This window comes from Chenopodium album, chromosome 11 (genome assembly GCF_948465745.1).
Source record: "Chenopodium album chromosome 11, dcCheAlbu1.1, whole genome shotgun sequence".
Taxonomy (NCBI): domain Eukaryota; kingdom Viridiplantae; phylum Streptophyta; class Magnoliopsida; order Caryophyllales; family Amaranthaceae; genus Chenopodium; species Chenopodium album.
In genome coordinates, this window is record NC_137844.1 from 54,015,500 (window position 1) to 54,029,609 (window position 14,110).

The 14,110-nt window shown below is 32.9% G+C and overlaps 3 protein-coding genes across 3 annotated transcripts; 1 reads left to right on the forward strand and 2 right to left on the reverse strand.

Annotated features, from left to right (window-relative positions):
• Positions 1–1,488: 1,488 nt before the first annotated feature.
• LOC145566866 (putative non-specific lipid-transfer protein 2) lies at positions 1,489–1,869 on the reverse strand. The gene has a single exon (XM_081626147.1). The coding sequence runs from the start codon at positions 1,867–1,869 to the stop codon at positions 1,489–1,491; it is 381 nt and encodes a 126-aa protein (XP_081482273.1).
• An 826-nt stretch (positions 1,870–2,695) lies between these two features.
• Positions 2,696–6,670, reverse strand: LOC145569214 (putative RING-H2 finger protein ATL21A). Its single transcript, XM_081628567.1, has 2 exons — positions 5,891–6,670; positions 2,696–3,388 (listed from the first exon to the last, which is right to left on the reverse strand). The coding sequence occupies exons 1-2, from the start codon at positions 6,600–6,602 to the stop codon at positions 2,958–2,960; spliced, it is 1,143 nt and encodes a 380-aa protein (XP_081484693.1). The 5' UTR covers positions 6,603–6,670; the 3' UTR covers positions 2,696–2,957.
• Positions 6,671–8,689: 2,019 nt separating this feature from the next.
• Positions 8,690–13,851, forward strand: LOC145569215 (uncharacterized). The gene is made up of 5 exons (XM_081628568.1): positions 8,690–8,959; positions 10,116–10,274; positions 11,300–11,560; positions 12,756–13,427; positions 13,542–13,851. The coding sequence occupies exons 1-5, from the start codon at positions 8,876–8,878 to the stop codon at positions 13,629–13,631; spliced, it is 1,266 nt and encodes a 421-aa protein (XP_081484694.1). The 5' UTR covers positions 8,690–8,875; the 3' UTR covers positions 13,632–13,851.
• Positions 13,852–14,110: the final 259 nt, after the last annotated feature.

The following is a 14,110-nucleotide window of genomic DNA, read 5'->3' on the forward strand; positions in this document are numbered from 1 at the left end:
CTATAACACAGTGCAGTTGTACTTCGCTTAAGAACAAAGAATCTGGCCTCTTTTATTGCAAGGAACTCGAATCTTCTGTCCCACATTTTGTGTACCACTCGTGTCATTTTCTTCCATTGTACCAACTACATATTACAATTTACAACTGCATATAACTTTTTTTCCCTCGTATAATTATTAAAAACTTTCTCATTCCTCATCTTTGTCTCCATCATTTTACCCTGCACAATAATCACATGTAGCCAGAGTAAGGCCCCGTTCTTTAGAGTTGCTTTGCTCTGCTTTGCTCTGCTGAAATCTGCTCTGCTTTGCTCTGCTCTGCTCTGCTCTGCTAAAATCTGCTCTGCTCTGCTTCAATCTGCTCTGCTCTGCCCTGCTCTGCTCTGCTTAAAATTAATACTTAATATTGAATTATTATAATAATAATGTATATTTAATAATAATAATAATAAATAATTAATACTTAATGATAATAATAATTAATATTTAATAATAATAATAAATAAATAATATTTAATAATAATAATAAATAAATAATATTTAATAATAATAATAAATATTTAATAATAATAATAATAATATATAATTAATATTTAATAATAATAATATATAAATAATATTTAATAATAATAATATATAATTAATATTTAATAATAATAATATATAATTAATATTTAATAATAATAATATATAATTAATATTTAATAATAATAATATATAATTAATATTTAATAATAATAATATATAATTAATATTTAATAATAATAATATATAATTAATATTTAATAATAATAATAATATATAATTAATATTTAATAATAATAATATATAATTAATATTTAATAATAATAATATATAATATTTAATAATAATAATATTATTAAATATTAATATTTAATAATAATAATATTAATAATAATATAATTAATATTTAATAATAATAATATTAATAATAACATAATTAATATTTGATAATAATAATAATAATAATAATAATATAATTAATATTTAATAATATAAATATTATTAATTATAATTAATATTTAATAATAAAATTTAATGATTATAATAGTAGTAGTAGCAGCAGCAGCAGCAGTAGTAATAATAATAATTGTAGTAGTAATAATAATAATAATAATAATAATAGTAATAATAATAATAATAATAATAGTAAAAATAATAATAATAATAATAATAATAGTAATAATAATAATAAAAGTAATAATAATATTAGTAATTATAATAATATTAGTAATAATAATAATATTAATATTAATGAAATCTGCTCTGCTCTGCTCGGCTCCGCTTTGCTCTGCTCTGCTCTGCTTCAATCTGCTCTGCTCTGCTCTGCTTTGCTCTGCTCTGCTGAAATCTGCTCTGCTCTGCTCTGCCCTGCCCAGAAGCTCAAAAGAACAGGGCCTAAGTCACTAAGATAAACTTTCTTGTGTTTCAAAAAGAGATTAAAAAATAAGGACAGAACACATAATCTTACTGGGAACATTTAAAGTTTGGACTGATGGGAGGAAGTTTGAGTTTCAAACCACACTGTTTAGGAAGAGCAGAGATGAGTGAACCATCAATCTGTCCTATAATAGGCAGTACAGACTCGAGACATTGGCAAACACCCTGTCGTTTCTTCTTACTTTTCGCAAAATGCTTCCATACATACTTAGCGCCTTGACAGCAGTAAGTCGAGGGTGAGGAGTATTGGTTGTGGAGGTAAGGTAAACACGGGGACAGCTCGTTAATCACCTGATTACATGGAATTGCTGCCTGTCCTCCTGACTGTCCTAGTTGTATTTGGCCTGTCACAGTGTTGCTGGAGAGCACTAAGAGAAGAGCTAAGAATGTGACAAGACGACGACTCATATTTGTGTACTTCAGTTCTAATTCTGATCTTTTTTTTTTCAGACTGGATATATTTAAAGGTTTATATAGAAGGTAACACATTTGTTGATTGCAAGCATGTACTATACATGACTGCATGATTTAAGGATATTAGTTGAGTTTCTTATGCCAAAAAACATAATATCATTTTGCAGTGTATGGTTCACACATTTAAGTCTGTTTCTGAGTTAAATTTTTAAAGGAGCAGGAGTTAAGGGAACAGAAAACTGTAAACAGAGAAATAAAATGCAGAGGCAGCCGAACTGATGCACAAACCTACCGCAACCCAGCTGGGGTAGCCGCGTTACTTTTAGCATATACAAGGTACGAGTGTTTGATATAAGCACATGTTAAAGTGTCAAATACATAGAGGTTCACAATTTCGAACATGACATACTATGTACATAATATATATTCTTGACCCTAAAAGACTTTCGCATGTTTTTCACTTTGCATATACAAGAAACATAATGAAACAGATATATAGATAGATCTACTTGCTAGATTTAGTTATGATTCTCGTTTCAAGCCAAACCTACAAGCATACTTCACTTCTACTATTTTTTAAGGTTCTTTCCTCAACATTATTGAGGTGAGGTGTTGCAGTAAAAGTTAGTACTGGGTAAGGACAACCCTTGTCTGAGTGTCAACTATCCGACACAGATAACTATCATAAGATACATGGGACGTAGAAGAGTTGAATTACGCACCATGTATTCCATTCTACCAAGTTTATGTTTGATAAAACAACACTTCTTGCTTGTCAATTTGTTGAGCTTGACAAGATCAAAGTAAAAATAAAAAAAATGCAGGTAGATTGATGTAAGCAATAAACTGTGACTGCCTTTTAAATAACAGTATTGATCATAAAATTCAATGAATGGTATTTGTGTCTGTATAATAACCCCAAAATTTGTGCACAAAGATGCCCAAAAATTCTATTTCTTTTTCTTTTTTCCTTTTTCCTAAAATAAAGGAAAACTATAGTATATACAAGCAATAATGAATCAATGCTAATGATCCAGACTACGCCACAAGGAGATTTCAAGGACCAAGCAGGAGTTAGCTGGCTAGCTGCCAGCAAGCGCAGATGATGGTTGAGGTGAATTTCTGCAAAGAGGGCAGGTGGCATTCATTCTCAACCATTCATCTATGCATTCAGCATGGAAGTAGTGATTACAGTCTGGTATAGACCTCAAGGTCTCTTTGGGCTCATACTCTGACAAGCATATAGGGCAGGTATTGTCACTGGGCTTTGGGAGTCGCTTGCTTTCTCCTAGAATGGTTTTCGGATAGGATTCTATGGTTGGGACATCAAGGCCCAGTGTAATGATAATTGGTTGCGGAAAGATTGAGGGCGAGGATTCAGTGTTTGAGTAACGTCGATTCTGATTACGAGCACTAACCCTGCTGCTGATGTAGAATGTCAACCCAATAATGCATAGAAGGCCTGGTATTCCAGCTCCCAGCATTAAGCCATATTTGGCGCTTTTTGGTAAACCTGTAAAGATGTAAATGAGAGGATTAACAGCACATACATAATCCTTTTACTAGAATACTAACATTTGTAATCCAAAGCAGAGTAGCACTTTAAACAACAATTGGAGAAAGTTAGAAAACTGGACATTGTGTGTCCCAAAAAGAACTAGACACACCCCAAATCCTTATACTACATGTAACAACGAACTATTCACATTATATTTGAATTGGAGGTCATTATGAAACAGAGGAAGTACGTGAAAAATTATGAGTCATATGCTAATATCAGGGCACCAGTTCACGAATCCTGCCCATGACTATTTGTTACAACGTACATTTCCACAAAAGTGTAATGAGTGAGGATGAGAAAACATGGAATGTAACAAAAGAAAGAGTACCAACATGAAATAATTGATTTTTACACCCCTCATTATCTAGGCACGGCTTGATAATAGTGCCCAAAAATTGGATCGTGCCAAAGGAATAACAAACCAAAATTTTGGAGTGCAAAAATCAATTCCCACAAGAAGCATGTATGGGGACAGAATTGAAACATATACTCGTAGGGGCTCACAGCCCTACTTAGAGCGATTAAAACCCAAATCTTCGAGTGCAAAAAACAATAACCACACGACCATGTATGAGGACAGAATTGAAAGGAACATTAGGGGCTCACAGCCTTACATAGCTACCTAGCTTTCGACATCAAAATGGCTATCAGAACAAGCGTACACACAAAAACAGCAACAAGCTTCCAAGAGTATAAACACCTATTTTTTATACGTAATACTCATATACATGGTAAGAGCCAAGAAGTAGATGTCAACTTCAGTGTGTCATGGCTCATTAGAAAGCAAGATGACACCAATTTAATTAAAAGTTTAACAAAGAAAGAAAACCTCTTCAGCCCACCTTCCGTGTAATACAAAATGTGAAACTCAATTAACTAGACCATATTAGTTGAAATGTCCACATCTTAAAACCTACCAAGACAAGTTCACAATTCGTTTTCATTTGTTCCTAATTATAAATTCAGCAGTTGTTAACCTAACAATGAATTTCTAAAATCAATACCACGTCAGTATACTATCAGCAACCTGAATTGTATGTGTTTCTTAGATCTTAGCTACTGCGCGCTCAAGTAGAAGCAGCAAATATTGATTTACTAACTTCGTACAGGAAAGATTTTACAATTTTTAACAACCTATGGAATTTTCACACAAAACATCTTATGAAGTTTAATTAAGCTCCTTATTCTATAGGTATTTGGTAAATGAATTCTCACACTTGCAATAAAATGACTACTAATATGTACGGTCATACGGAGTAAGAGTTAAAAACAAATTTGTATTCTGGCAAATGCCATCAGAAATTCAGAACAAATGGTTGTTTACAAAAGCCAAAATTGACTACACTACCATTATAAAACTGACTTTTATAGTCTTTATTTAAGTTTTGAATTCAAAGAGTGATTTTTAGTATTTGCAAGTAACAGGAAATATGGAAGCTCGTAGATGACTTTAAAATTTATGTAGCATGAGAAAGTTGGTAATGCTATATGTATCATGTGAGTATCATACATCATACGCGCTAATCCTACGAGGCTATGTATTGATTCCCCTTATTAGAACATACTTGAATGGTCATTATGTTACACTAATAATCTTAAATAGCTTCATATAATTATCATTCTATACTTTTCATTGACATATAAGGAGAAATATATTGAAGATTGGTACGTTATTTTAAAATGTCAAAAACAGACCATCATTTTTAAACAAATAAAAACAAATCTTTAACTACTCTTTTCACCCTATCACATTTGAATTGCACTCCTGGCTACTAATTGACCCATTAAACAAAGGGTGTAGTATTGAATCATCCATTAGTACCCGAGTGGCGTGTTCGGCCTGGCGTACTACAGTCAGTCAATACAAGGCATCTCAATTCCCAACTCAACCACATTATACAGAACAAGTTATTCTATGGACTACGGGAAAAAGTTAGGACAAGCATGTTTTTCCTTCAATGGTTCAATAATTTGAAGTTTAAATTAGACATATAAACCCTATGGAATTTCACTATAGCTAAGTTATTGTGTAAGGTCTCTTCTCAAAGTGGCATAACAATTTTGTAGGTATACTCGTTTGTCTGTTATATGCCACAACAATATACGGAGTACAAAGCATCATAAAGATAGCACTTGTTCCAAAATCCTATATCAAGAATAAAGTTGATAGCGAAATCACCCCATAATAGCCACTAGTGGTTGATTCCACGATCATCGATTCCCCATAACGTAATATTCCCTCCATCCCACAATCATACGATACAACAATAAACGTCTGTTAGTTTCACTAGGCTCCTAATAAGCCGGTTTCAAAATTTAGCTAGTTAGACATCTCAAATGATGTATTCACGCATGACATTATTATTTAGGGACGGAGAACGTATAAAAAAAAGTAGTCACGAATTCACGATTAATCTCCTTGATAAACACGAGAACATAGAGATTAATACTCACCCGAAGAAGCAGGAAGGTAGCAACCAACTTCGAGACCCGAATCACCAACCAAACCACAAGACCCACCACGTAGCATACAATTAACGCAACTCGGAACATCCCAACTCAACTGCACAAACACATCACTCATATCCATCGGAAACACACCGTACTCCATCCCCCTCCACCAAAACGCAGCGTTTACCTTCTTAACCACCTCACACTTCCTCCTCATCTTCGCCTCCGACACGTCATCAAACGCAACCACAACCGTATAATTCCCGCCACTCATACACGAAATTACCGAAACACCCCCAGGTAGTTGGTCCGGGTCAACCTTCGGGCTGGAGCAGTTCAAAAAGGTATAAGCCGAATCATACGGCCCATAACTAAACGGCATAAGCTCCGAATAAGATAACTCAGGAACCCGTTTAGGAATACAATGATTCGGGTCGGATACCCAAATGAGTTGATCCGGGTATGATATACCCTGAACAATAAGATGATCAGTTTTAAAAGGCAAAAGGGTTTGACCCGCGGAGTTGCAGGAGAGTTCGAACCCGGGGTACCCGCACCGAGAAGTTTGGTTATCGGGTACCCAAAATGGAAATTGGATCGGGTCTCTTCTGTGTTGGTTGCACGAGAAGGTAGAACAGAGTTCTGCAACTGCTAGAAGATGGCGTTGTATGAAGAAGAAGAAAAGGAGAGAAAAAAGTAACGGAAATGTTTGCATTTTTTTTTTGGATTTTTTGGGGGGTGTACTTTTGGCGCTGTAGGAGGTGAGATTTTGGGGGATATGGAATATTGGGATTTGGGGTGTGTATAATTTGGAGGTAATTTTGGGATTTGGGTGATTAGTCAATGTTTATAAAGTCATTTTCTTTGACAAGCACTAATACTCTATTAATATTATTATGGATAACAACTTGAACTTAAACTTGTACTCCTATAAAAATGTGGTTAATCTTGGATTATGGATTGTGTCTTTGACAATGACCACAACAACAACAAAATATCGTGTGGGAATAGCGGATGTGAGTATGTATTAGTATGATTATTTTCTAAGAAGAGTTCGATGGAAGAATTGAGGTTGAATTATGATTAAGACAGTATAATGGATAGATTATATTTTAATCCTTATTTTAAATTTAAATGAGCTAATAAGTTTAGATAATGTAAGTTAGTTTACGATCAATTAGATTACAGGACTTAGCAGTGGCCTTGTTTAGTAAATACGAGTAGCTTTTTAATGGTCTTGAACAGCTTATTGAGGAATATTGTAGATTTGACCATTATAAAAAACTAAGTGTACAATTGATTGACAAATTATTGAAAGAGTTTAATGGGCATAAAAAAAAGTCTTTCGAAAAACTCAATATATAAGCCTTTTTGAAATTAGCTTATTGCATATTTAACTTTTTGGCTAATACACCTACACTAAAACAGCTAACCATTAATAATTACAGTATTTACCAAACATTAATACACAACCAGCCAACCATGCAGATAGTCAGATAATAAAATCAATAGTTAAACCAGTTATTATAATCAATTATATCAATCAGCTATTAGCTATATACCAATTAAAAACAATATAAATTAATGAATTAATTATTCAGTTATTTTCATAGAATCAAATTCGTTGAAGTATAAACATTATATATACATACCAAAACCAATATCTAATAAATACAATAATTTTGTAACAAAATATTATAATAAAACAATAACCGAACTCCATACTTCATTTCTTATCATTTTCCTTAAAATTGTATACTATAATATAACTAGTTCGGATCGATTAGAATTTAACTCAAACTCACAACAATACAATATTAATTTGATACAAATATAATACTCATCAATCAAATTAAATTTGACTTACTCTTGTAATTAACTGGTTAAACCATTTTCAAACTATTATTAACGTATTGTAATTTTGATATTATAAAAAATACAGAGTAATATCCAAATTTCTTATTACAAAAAAAAAAAAAAAAAAAAAAAAGAGATTTGACATAAAATCAGTAATATACTTTGTAACACTCAACCAATCCAAGTTTGACTTATACGGTTACACTTGAAATTAAAGTCTTGTTTACTTCACCTTAAAAAAAAAATGTTTTAAAAAAAAGTTTAATTCAACAAAAATAAATTCAGTTCAATAAAAATAAGTTCAGTTCAGTTTTGTAAAAATAATTACAGTTTATTAGTAAAAATCAGTAACCTCAAAGAAGAAATATAACGGCAAACTAGTAAAATTAATTTAAATTCAGCAAAAATAATTTTAGTTCAGAAAAAATAAGGTGAAGTAAACAGAACATAACCGGTAAAAAGACTATAAACTCTTTTCAAACTATTAATATTAATAATAATTTTAATTGGATATTATGCCTTGTTCACTTTACCTTAAAAAAATAATATAAAGTAAAAATAATTTCAATTCAGTAAAAATAATTTCAGTTCAGCAAAAATAATTTTAATTCAGTAAAAATAAGTTCAGTTCAGTAAAAATAATTTCAGTTCAGTAAAAATCATTAATTTTAAAGAAGAAATATAACATAAAATAAGTAAAAATAATTCCAGTTCAGTAAAACTAATTTCTAATCAGTAAAAATAATTTTAGCCCATTAATATCCAAAATCACTCATTACCAAAATAAGAGATTTGACATTAATTCAATATTATACTTTGTAATACTCAACCAATCCAAATTAATGTAAAAATAATTTTAATTACCTAAGATACAAATGAAAATCAATAATATCCTATCCAAAATCATCACTTACTAAAAGAGGAGATCTGGCGGGAAATATCATGGCGGTCCTTAAAATCAATAAAAGCCCTAAAACCAAACCCCTCTTTTCACTCATTCTTCTCTCTATCTCTCACTGTACTTCAGTGCCCTAATTATGCAATTTTCAGCGTTTTGCTAAAATCTAGGGTTTAATTTCTAATTTCTTTCATCAATTTTTCCTCAATTGTTCGTGCCAAATTCTCTCAAAAATGGATGATGCTTTCGAAGATGATCGTGAAAAGGAGACTTGTACTCTCAATGAATACCTCGATGACCTCGAAGAACGCGAGATGGTATAATTTTCATAGCTTTAATTTTTCAATTTTTTCGTCATTTTCCTGATTTTATTTAGGGTTTTAGAGTTTGTGTTATTTTGATTTTTATTGATTGTTTTAATTTGGTGTTTGATTGTTGTTTTGATTTCTGGAATTGAAAGTTATGCCCAATTGCTGATGCATGCTATCATTTTTTCAATTTTATGGTGAATTGGTGTGTAGAATAAAAAAATGATTACATTTTTGGATAGAATTTAGAGAAGAGTACTAGAATTCTGTAATTGAGAAACAAACATTATTAATTGATTTATTGTTATGTAGTACTTATTGAGTTATTGAGGTTTGGGTTAATTCTGTGCCAATGTGAACTTTTGATGTGTATTAAGGCTTTTGTCTTTGATTTGAAGTTGGATATAATTTTAAATCAAGCTTATGGTGGGTTTATTTAAGTGGAAATTCTGAATGGATTGATTGAGAATTATAAATTTTAGAGTTGAAGAGAGGCAGCAAGGGAGCAGGTACTTGACTATGATTCTGTTAACTCATTGTCTTTTATAATTTCGTTGCTTAAGACTCTCAAAGGAGCCCTTCTGCTGTAACATAAGGTTAGGTCAGGAACATATGAACCCCCTAAGCCTCAGACTTGATAGAGGCATTTGAGTAATGGCACTATACGTTGGCTTCCTCTGAGAAACTATATCTCGGGCATAATCAACTACTATTTGCCAAGCCATTTGCTTGTGAAATTTGGACTTGAGTAGCTTTCAACATCACATTCCCTAGTGTTCTACCTTATTGATTACCTGTACGCTCGATGAGATGCGCCGCTTTTCCTCTTGCTGGCTGCTGGTAATATTCTTTATGTTGCGCTGCAGCTGAGCATCTATTGGTTGGGCTGTTAGGTTAAATGTCTAGCCTTCGTTTTAGGGTTATATGAGTTGGTTACGTTTGATGATAAATTTGGTCTGGCGATATCTGTCTGTATGCATTTGTTGGTTATACTTGGTGTAATTGTCAAATGTGTTACTTGTCTGTAAGAGTTATTAGCTTACATCTGCTGTTTTTGCTTGTTAGATGTTCATGATATTACGACTTTTGTATGGTATAAACTTGAAAATGTGTGTGAAGAGTAGTTTTTCTTCTATCCTCTATGATATCGTAATTTGTGTTACAGGAAGCTGAAATGGTTCTGGGTGGTGATGATGGAGACGAGTGTACATACTCAAAAGGTTATTTGAAAAGGCAAGCTATATTTTCATGTTTGACATGCACTCCTGAAGGAAATGCTGGATTTTGCACTGCATGTAGCCTGTCTTGTCACGAAGGACATGAGGTAATGTTTATTCTGCTTAGAATGAGAGTAAGTTTTTGCAAGCAGATTTTTGTTGGCATGTCTGACTTATATTGGACTGTCCGTGGAGAAAGTTAGGATTTATGGCAAGGCTATTGAAAATAATTTGGCCATATAGTTGAATCTTATATGGTTCTTAAGATTTACATTCAAAGACCCAAATACCATAATATGGAATAATTTCATTTGCATTGCTTACTTACACTTGAAATCGTGGATTTTGTCAATCACATGTTCTTTGGTCATACAAAATATATATAATCCAGAATTTTCTGCCAAATCTTAGTTGACCAGTTATACTCTATAGTCTATATATCTACTTGCTTAAGATGCCTGTCCGGCTGTCCATGGTATTTCATATATATTGCAATATCTGATCTTAAGTATATTGCTATTCTTGAAATTCTGACTTAAGTAAGAAATCTTTTTTTCCAATGCTTTATAGTTCTTTTATCACTTGCATTTATGTTGCTCTATCAAGAGATTATACAAACTTATTCTAAATCTTGTGGAAAGATGACGTGTCTTTGGAGTTGATTCTATAGGCATTTCGAATTGAATTTTTATCTGGAATTGTTGAGTTATGATCCTACGGTTCTGCAAGATATCATATTTTAGATGTACTGTCTAATGTAAAGTTGTCTGAATCAAAGGGAGATGTTTCTTTTAATCATTTTTTCTTATGGTTCATAGCTTTCCTTCCTCTATCTTTTTCTTCTGGTATTCATATGCCTGGGATTGAAAAGGAAACTAAAACGGAAGTTATTGAGAAAACAAACCAGAATCTAGGATTTTGTTTTACTGTGAGTTTGATATTTTTATCTATATTCATTTCTCTGGTCTTTCTTTTCATGCTCCTATGTTGAGAATTTTGTCTGATGTGCACTAACATTCCCATCCTCACATTAGTCCGTTATACTGCAAAAACTGCATGTAACATTGTTGTATGGAGGTGTGGCCTCAGAGTCAGCCAGCTACATGAACCTTACGCACTGTTGTTTGTATAGATTGTGGAGCTGTGGACCAAGAGAAACTTTAGGTGTGATTGTGGAAATTCTAAGTTTGGAAACTTCATCTGTAAGCTTCAGCCAAGCAAGGACATAGAGAATGCGGAAAATTTGTACAACCATAATTTCAAAGGTACATATTGTACTTGTGATCGCCCTTATCCTGATCCAAGTGTTGAAGAGGAAGAAGAAATGGTACAGTGCTGTGTATGTGAAGACTGGTATCACAGGGAGCATCTTGGTCTTGAGTCCTCTGAAAAGGTTGGTGTCTTTTACATTTTATCTTTTAGCTTATTTCAGTGATTTGCTCATATTTCATTACCATTGATCAATGTTTTCAAGGTCTAGCTAGACAAATATCTTTGTTGATTCTGTTTCTTCAATTAGGACAGAAAGCTTATAACCACAGTCAAATGAATTTGGTTGGGATGGGTTAAGAGTAAAATATTTTTGGGTTTGAGTCAAACAATGCTTGTTTAAGACCTAAATTGTTAGTTTTCATGTTGATCCAACTGGCTAAATATATATATATGTTGGATTTTTTTGATTTAATGAAGTCAATTATAGCCAAATTTAACCATACAAATAACATCTAGATTCAATAAAAACCACTGTTAAACCCTTGAACGTATTTTTTTGCAATGAAGTTATCAGTATTTCATATAAGTGGTATAAATGAAATGGTTCCCGGGCCTGTCTGGGAAAAAAAAATGTTTTTTTTTTTTTTTTTTTTTGTTTTTTTTAGTTTGGATAAAACTTGTTCTGGGTCACAAAATGTTGTTCAAAGTCATTAGTTTCAGGTGTTTGGATCTGTTTTGGGTTAAGTCGAATTTTGACAGGTCAAACTAAATAAAAACAAACTGTTCCAATGTTTTAAATGCAAATTTTCTCTTGTATCAAGTGCAGGAAAATTAGATTATTAGTGTATGTGAAATTAATGATGAACTGAGGCACAAAATGGCGTTGATTGATTCCTTAGAAAAGGCATTATTGATGCTCTTGTCAGTCACCAATAGGGAAGAGGCTTATCAAGGGTTTTGTGCTGGGTAGTGTAGTCTTAGCACTGGCTTTACTATATGATATTTGTCCTTGCATCTCTTGCTTGGTTCCGTGTAAGACAACATAATGTATCTGATTATTTTGGGTGTTGTTTAGTGGCTATTTTGGGAGTCATCTTTAAGTGATGTAAAATTGTAAACTGTGATTGACCTAGAGTTTACTCCACAATTTTTTTTTTTTTTTTTTTTTTATGAGGATGATTTTTAAGAGGACTTTTGGCTCTTATTGTGCGTTATATTGTGATTTCATTAAGTTTTTGCCTTGTCTGGATAACAATTACCTGTCTTTTCTTCTTTCATTGGCTCTTATATCCAAATCATTATTATGTTGAGTTATGCGTGGGTTTTTTATTTTTAATGAACTATGCGAGGTAATGAGTCAATTCTTTGTGTGTCAGATCCCTGTGGACGAGGAAGGGGAGGCTTTATATGAGGATCTTATTTGCTCAGGTTGCTCAGCTACTTGTTCATTCTTCACCTTTTATCCCCAGAACATCTTTGTTGCTCCTAAGAAGCATGAAGTGGTTGCAAGCGATGAAAAAGGGAAAGGCATACTAGAAGAGGCTTTGCCTACCTGTGATAGTACTGGCAAGATCAATGATACTAGCTGCGACCACTTGAAACCATGCAATGGTGGTGATACCAAGCCTGAGAATGTATCTGGTGAAGAAAAGTTGGTTTCTGCAGAAGTATCTGAGAAAGCTTTGAGCTTGAAAAAATGCAGTGAAGATGGAAGCTCAGGTAATTCTTGTCAGCTTGGCTTTGATTTTGGGGCTGCTCCACCGCCTGCGGAAAGGAACAAGGCTATATTTCTTATAAAGAACTGGAGGGACACCCTCTGCCGTTGCGAAAAATGTTCCGATTTCTACAAACAGAAGTGTGTTAGTTTTCTGCTTGACAAGGATGATTCAATTGTGGAGTATGAGAAGAGGGCACAGCAAAGAAGGGAAGAAAGACTGCAGAAACTGGAGGGTGCTTCATCAAACATGTTCGATAACCTTGGTCATGTAGAGAAAGTGGAGATTATTAGTGGTATTGCGGAGATGAAAAATGAGATGGAAACTTTCTTTGTATGTCATTTTTCTTCTATTGCTTTAATATCTGTTTATTTTTTGACGGTTCACAGATCATCAAAGATAATGAATTTGTTTCTGATTTTTTAAAATTTTTCAATAATCATTCAGGCAAATCGTGATGCATCTCAAGCGGTCACATCTGCTGATATTTATGAACTCTTTGACAATCTCAAAAGGAAACGCCGCCGTGAAATGTAAGGAACGTCGTAGATCTCTGTAAGTTTGACGTTAAGTTATGCTCTAGCTTACATTTAGATAGTTGTGAACTTGTGAGACCTCTGAAACATTTTCGGTGTTTGGACAATGTTTAGATGTTCCAGTTTGTGTTCACTTTCTTTTCCTGTACCTTGGTTCCTCATCATGTTATGTATAATGGCATTTTCATGTATGGTATTTTATTCAGGAAGTCATAAGTTTAGATGCATCTCCCCTCCAATCCCCCACAATCTCCTCTCAGATGTTGTCATATCCGATTTGTTGTGGAATTCTAAGGTTTCCTGTACATGTAAGCAAGAAGTTAGGTGGAAACTAATTTGCTTCTGAATTTGTTATGGATTTAACTGACCAGGGGATTTTTGGATATTGGGGGTCAACTTTCAATGAAGTACTTGATTATTATTTATGGTAACAAACTAATAACGATACTACTTTTATACTTGAATTGGAGACTGCTCAAA

Coding starts and splice junctions, on each gene's coding strand:
- LOC145566866 (XM_081626147.1), bottom strand. CDS start 1,869: ATGAGTCGTCGTCTTGTCACATTCTTAGCTCTTCTCTTAGTGCTCTCC.
- LOC145569214 (XM_081628567.1), bottom strand. CDS start 6,602: ATGCAAACATTTCCGTTACTTTTTTCTCTCCTTTTCTTCTTCTTCATA. Junction 3,389..5,890: donor CTACCTTCCTGCTTCTTCGG/GTGAGTATTAAT, acceptor ACATCTTTACAG/GTTTACCAAAAAGCGCCAAA.
- LOC145569215 (XM_081628568.1), top strand. CDS start 8,876: ATGGATGATGCTTTCGAAGATGATCGTGAAAAGGAGACTTGTACTCTC. Junction 8,960..10,115: donor ACCTCGAAGAACGCGAGATG/GTATAATTTTCA, acceptor TTTGTGTTACAG/GAAGCTGAAATGGTTCTGGG. Junction 13,428..13,541: donor ATGAGATGGAAACTTTCTTT/GTATGTCATTTT, acceptor ATAATCATTCAG/GCAAATCGTGATGCATCTCA.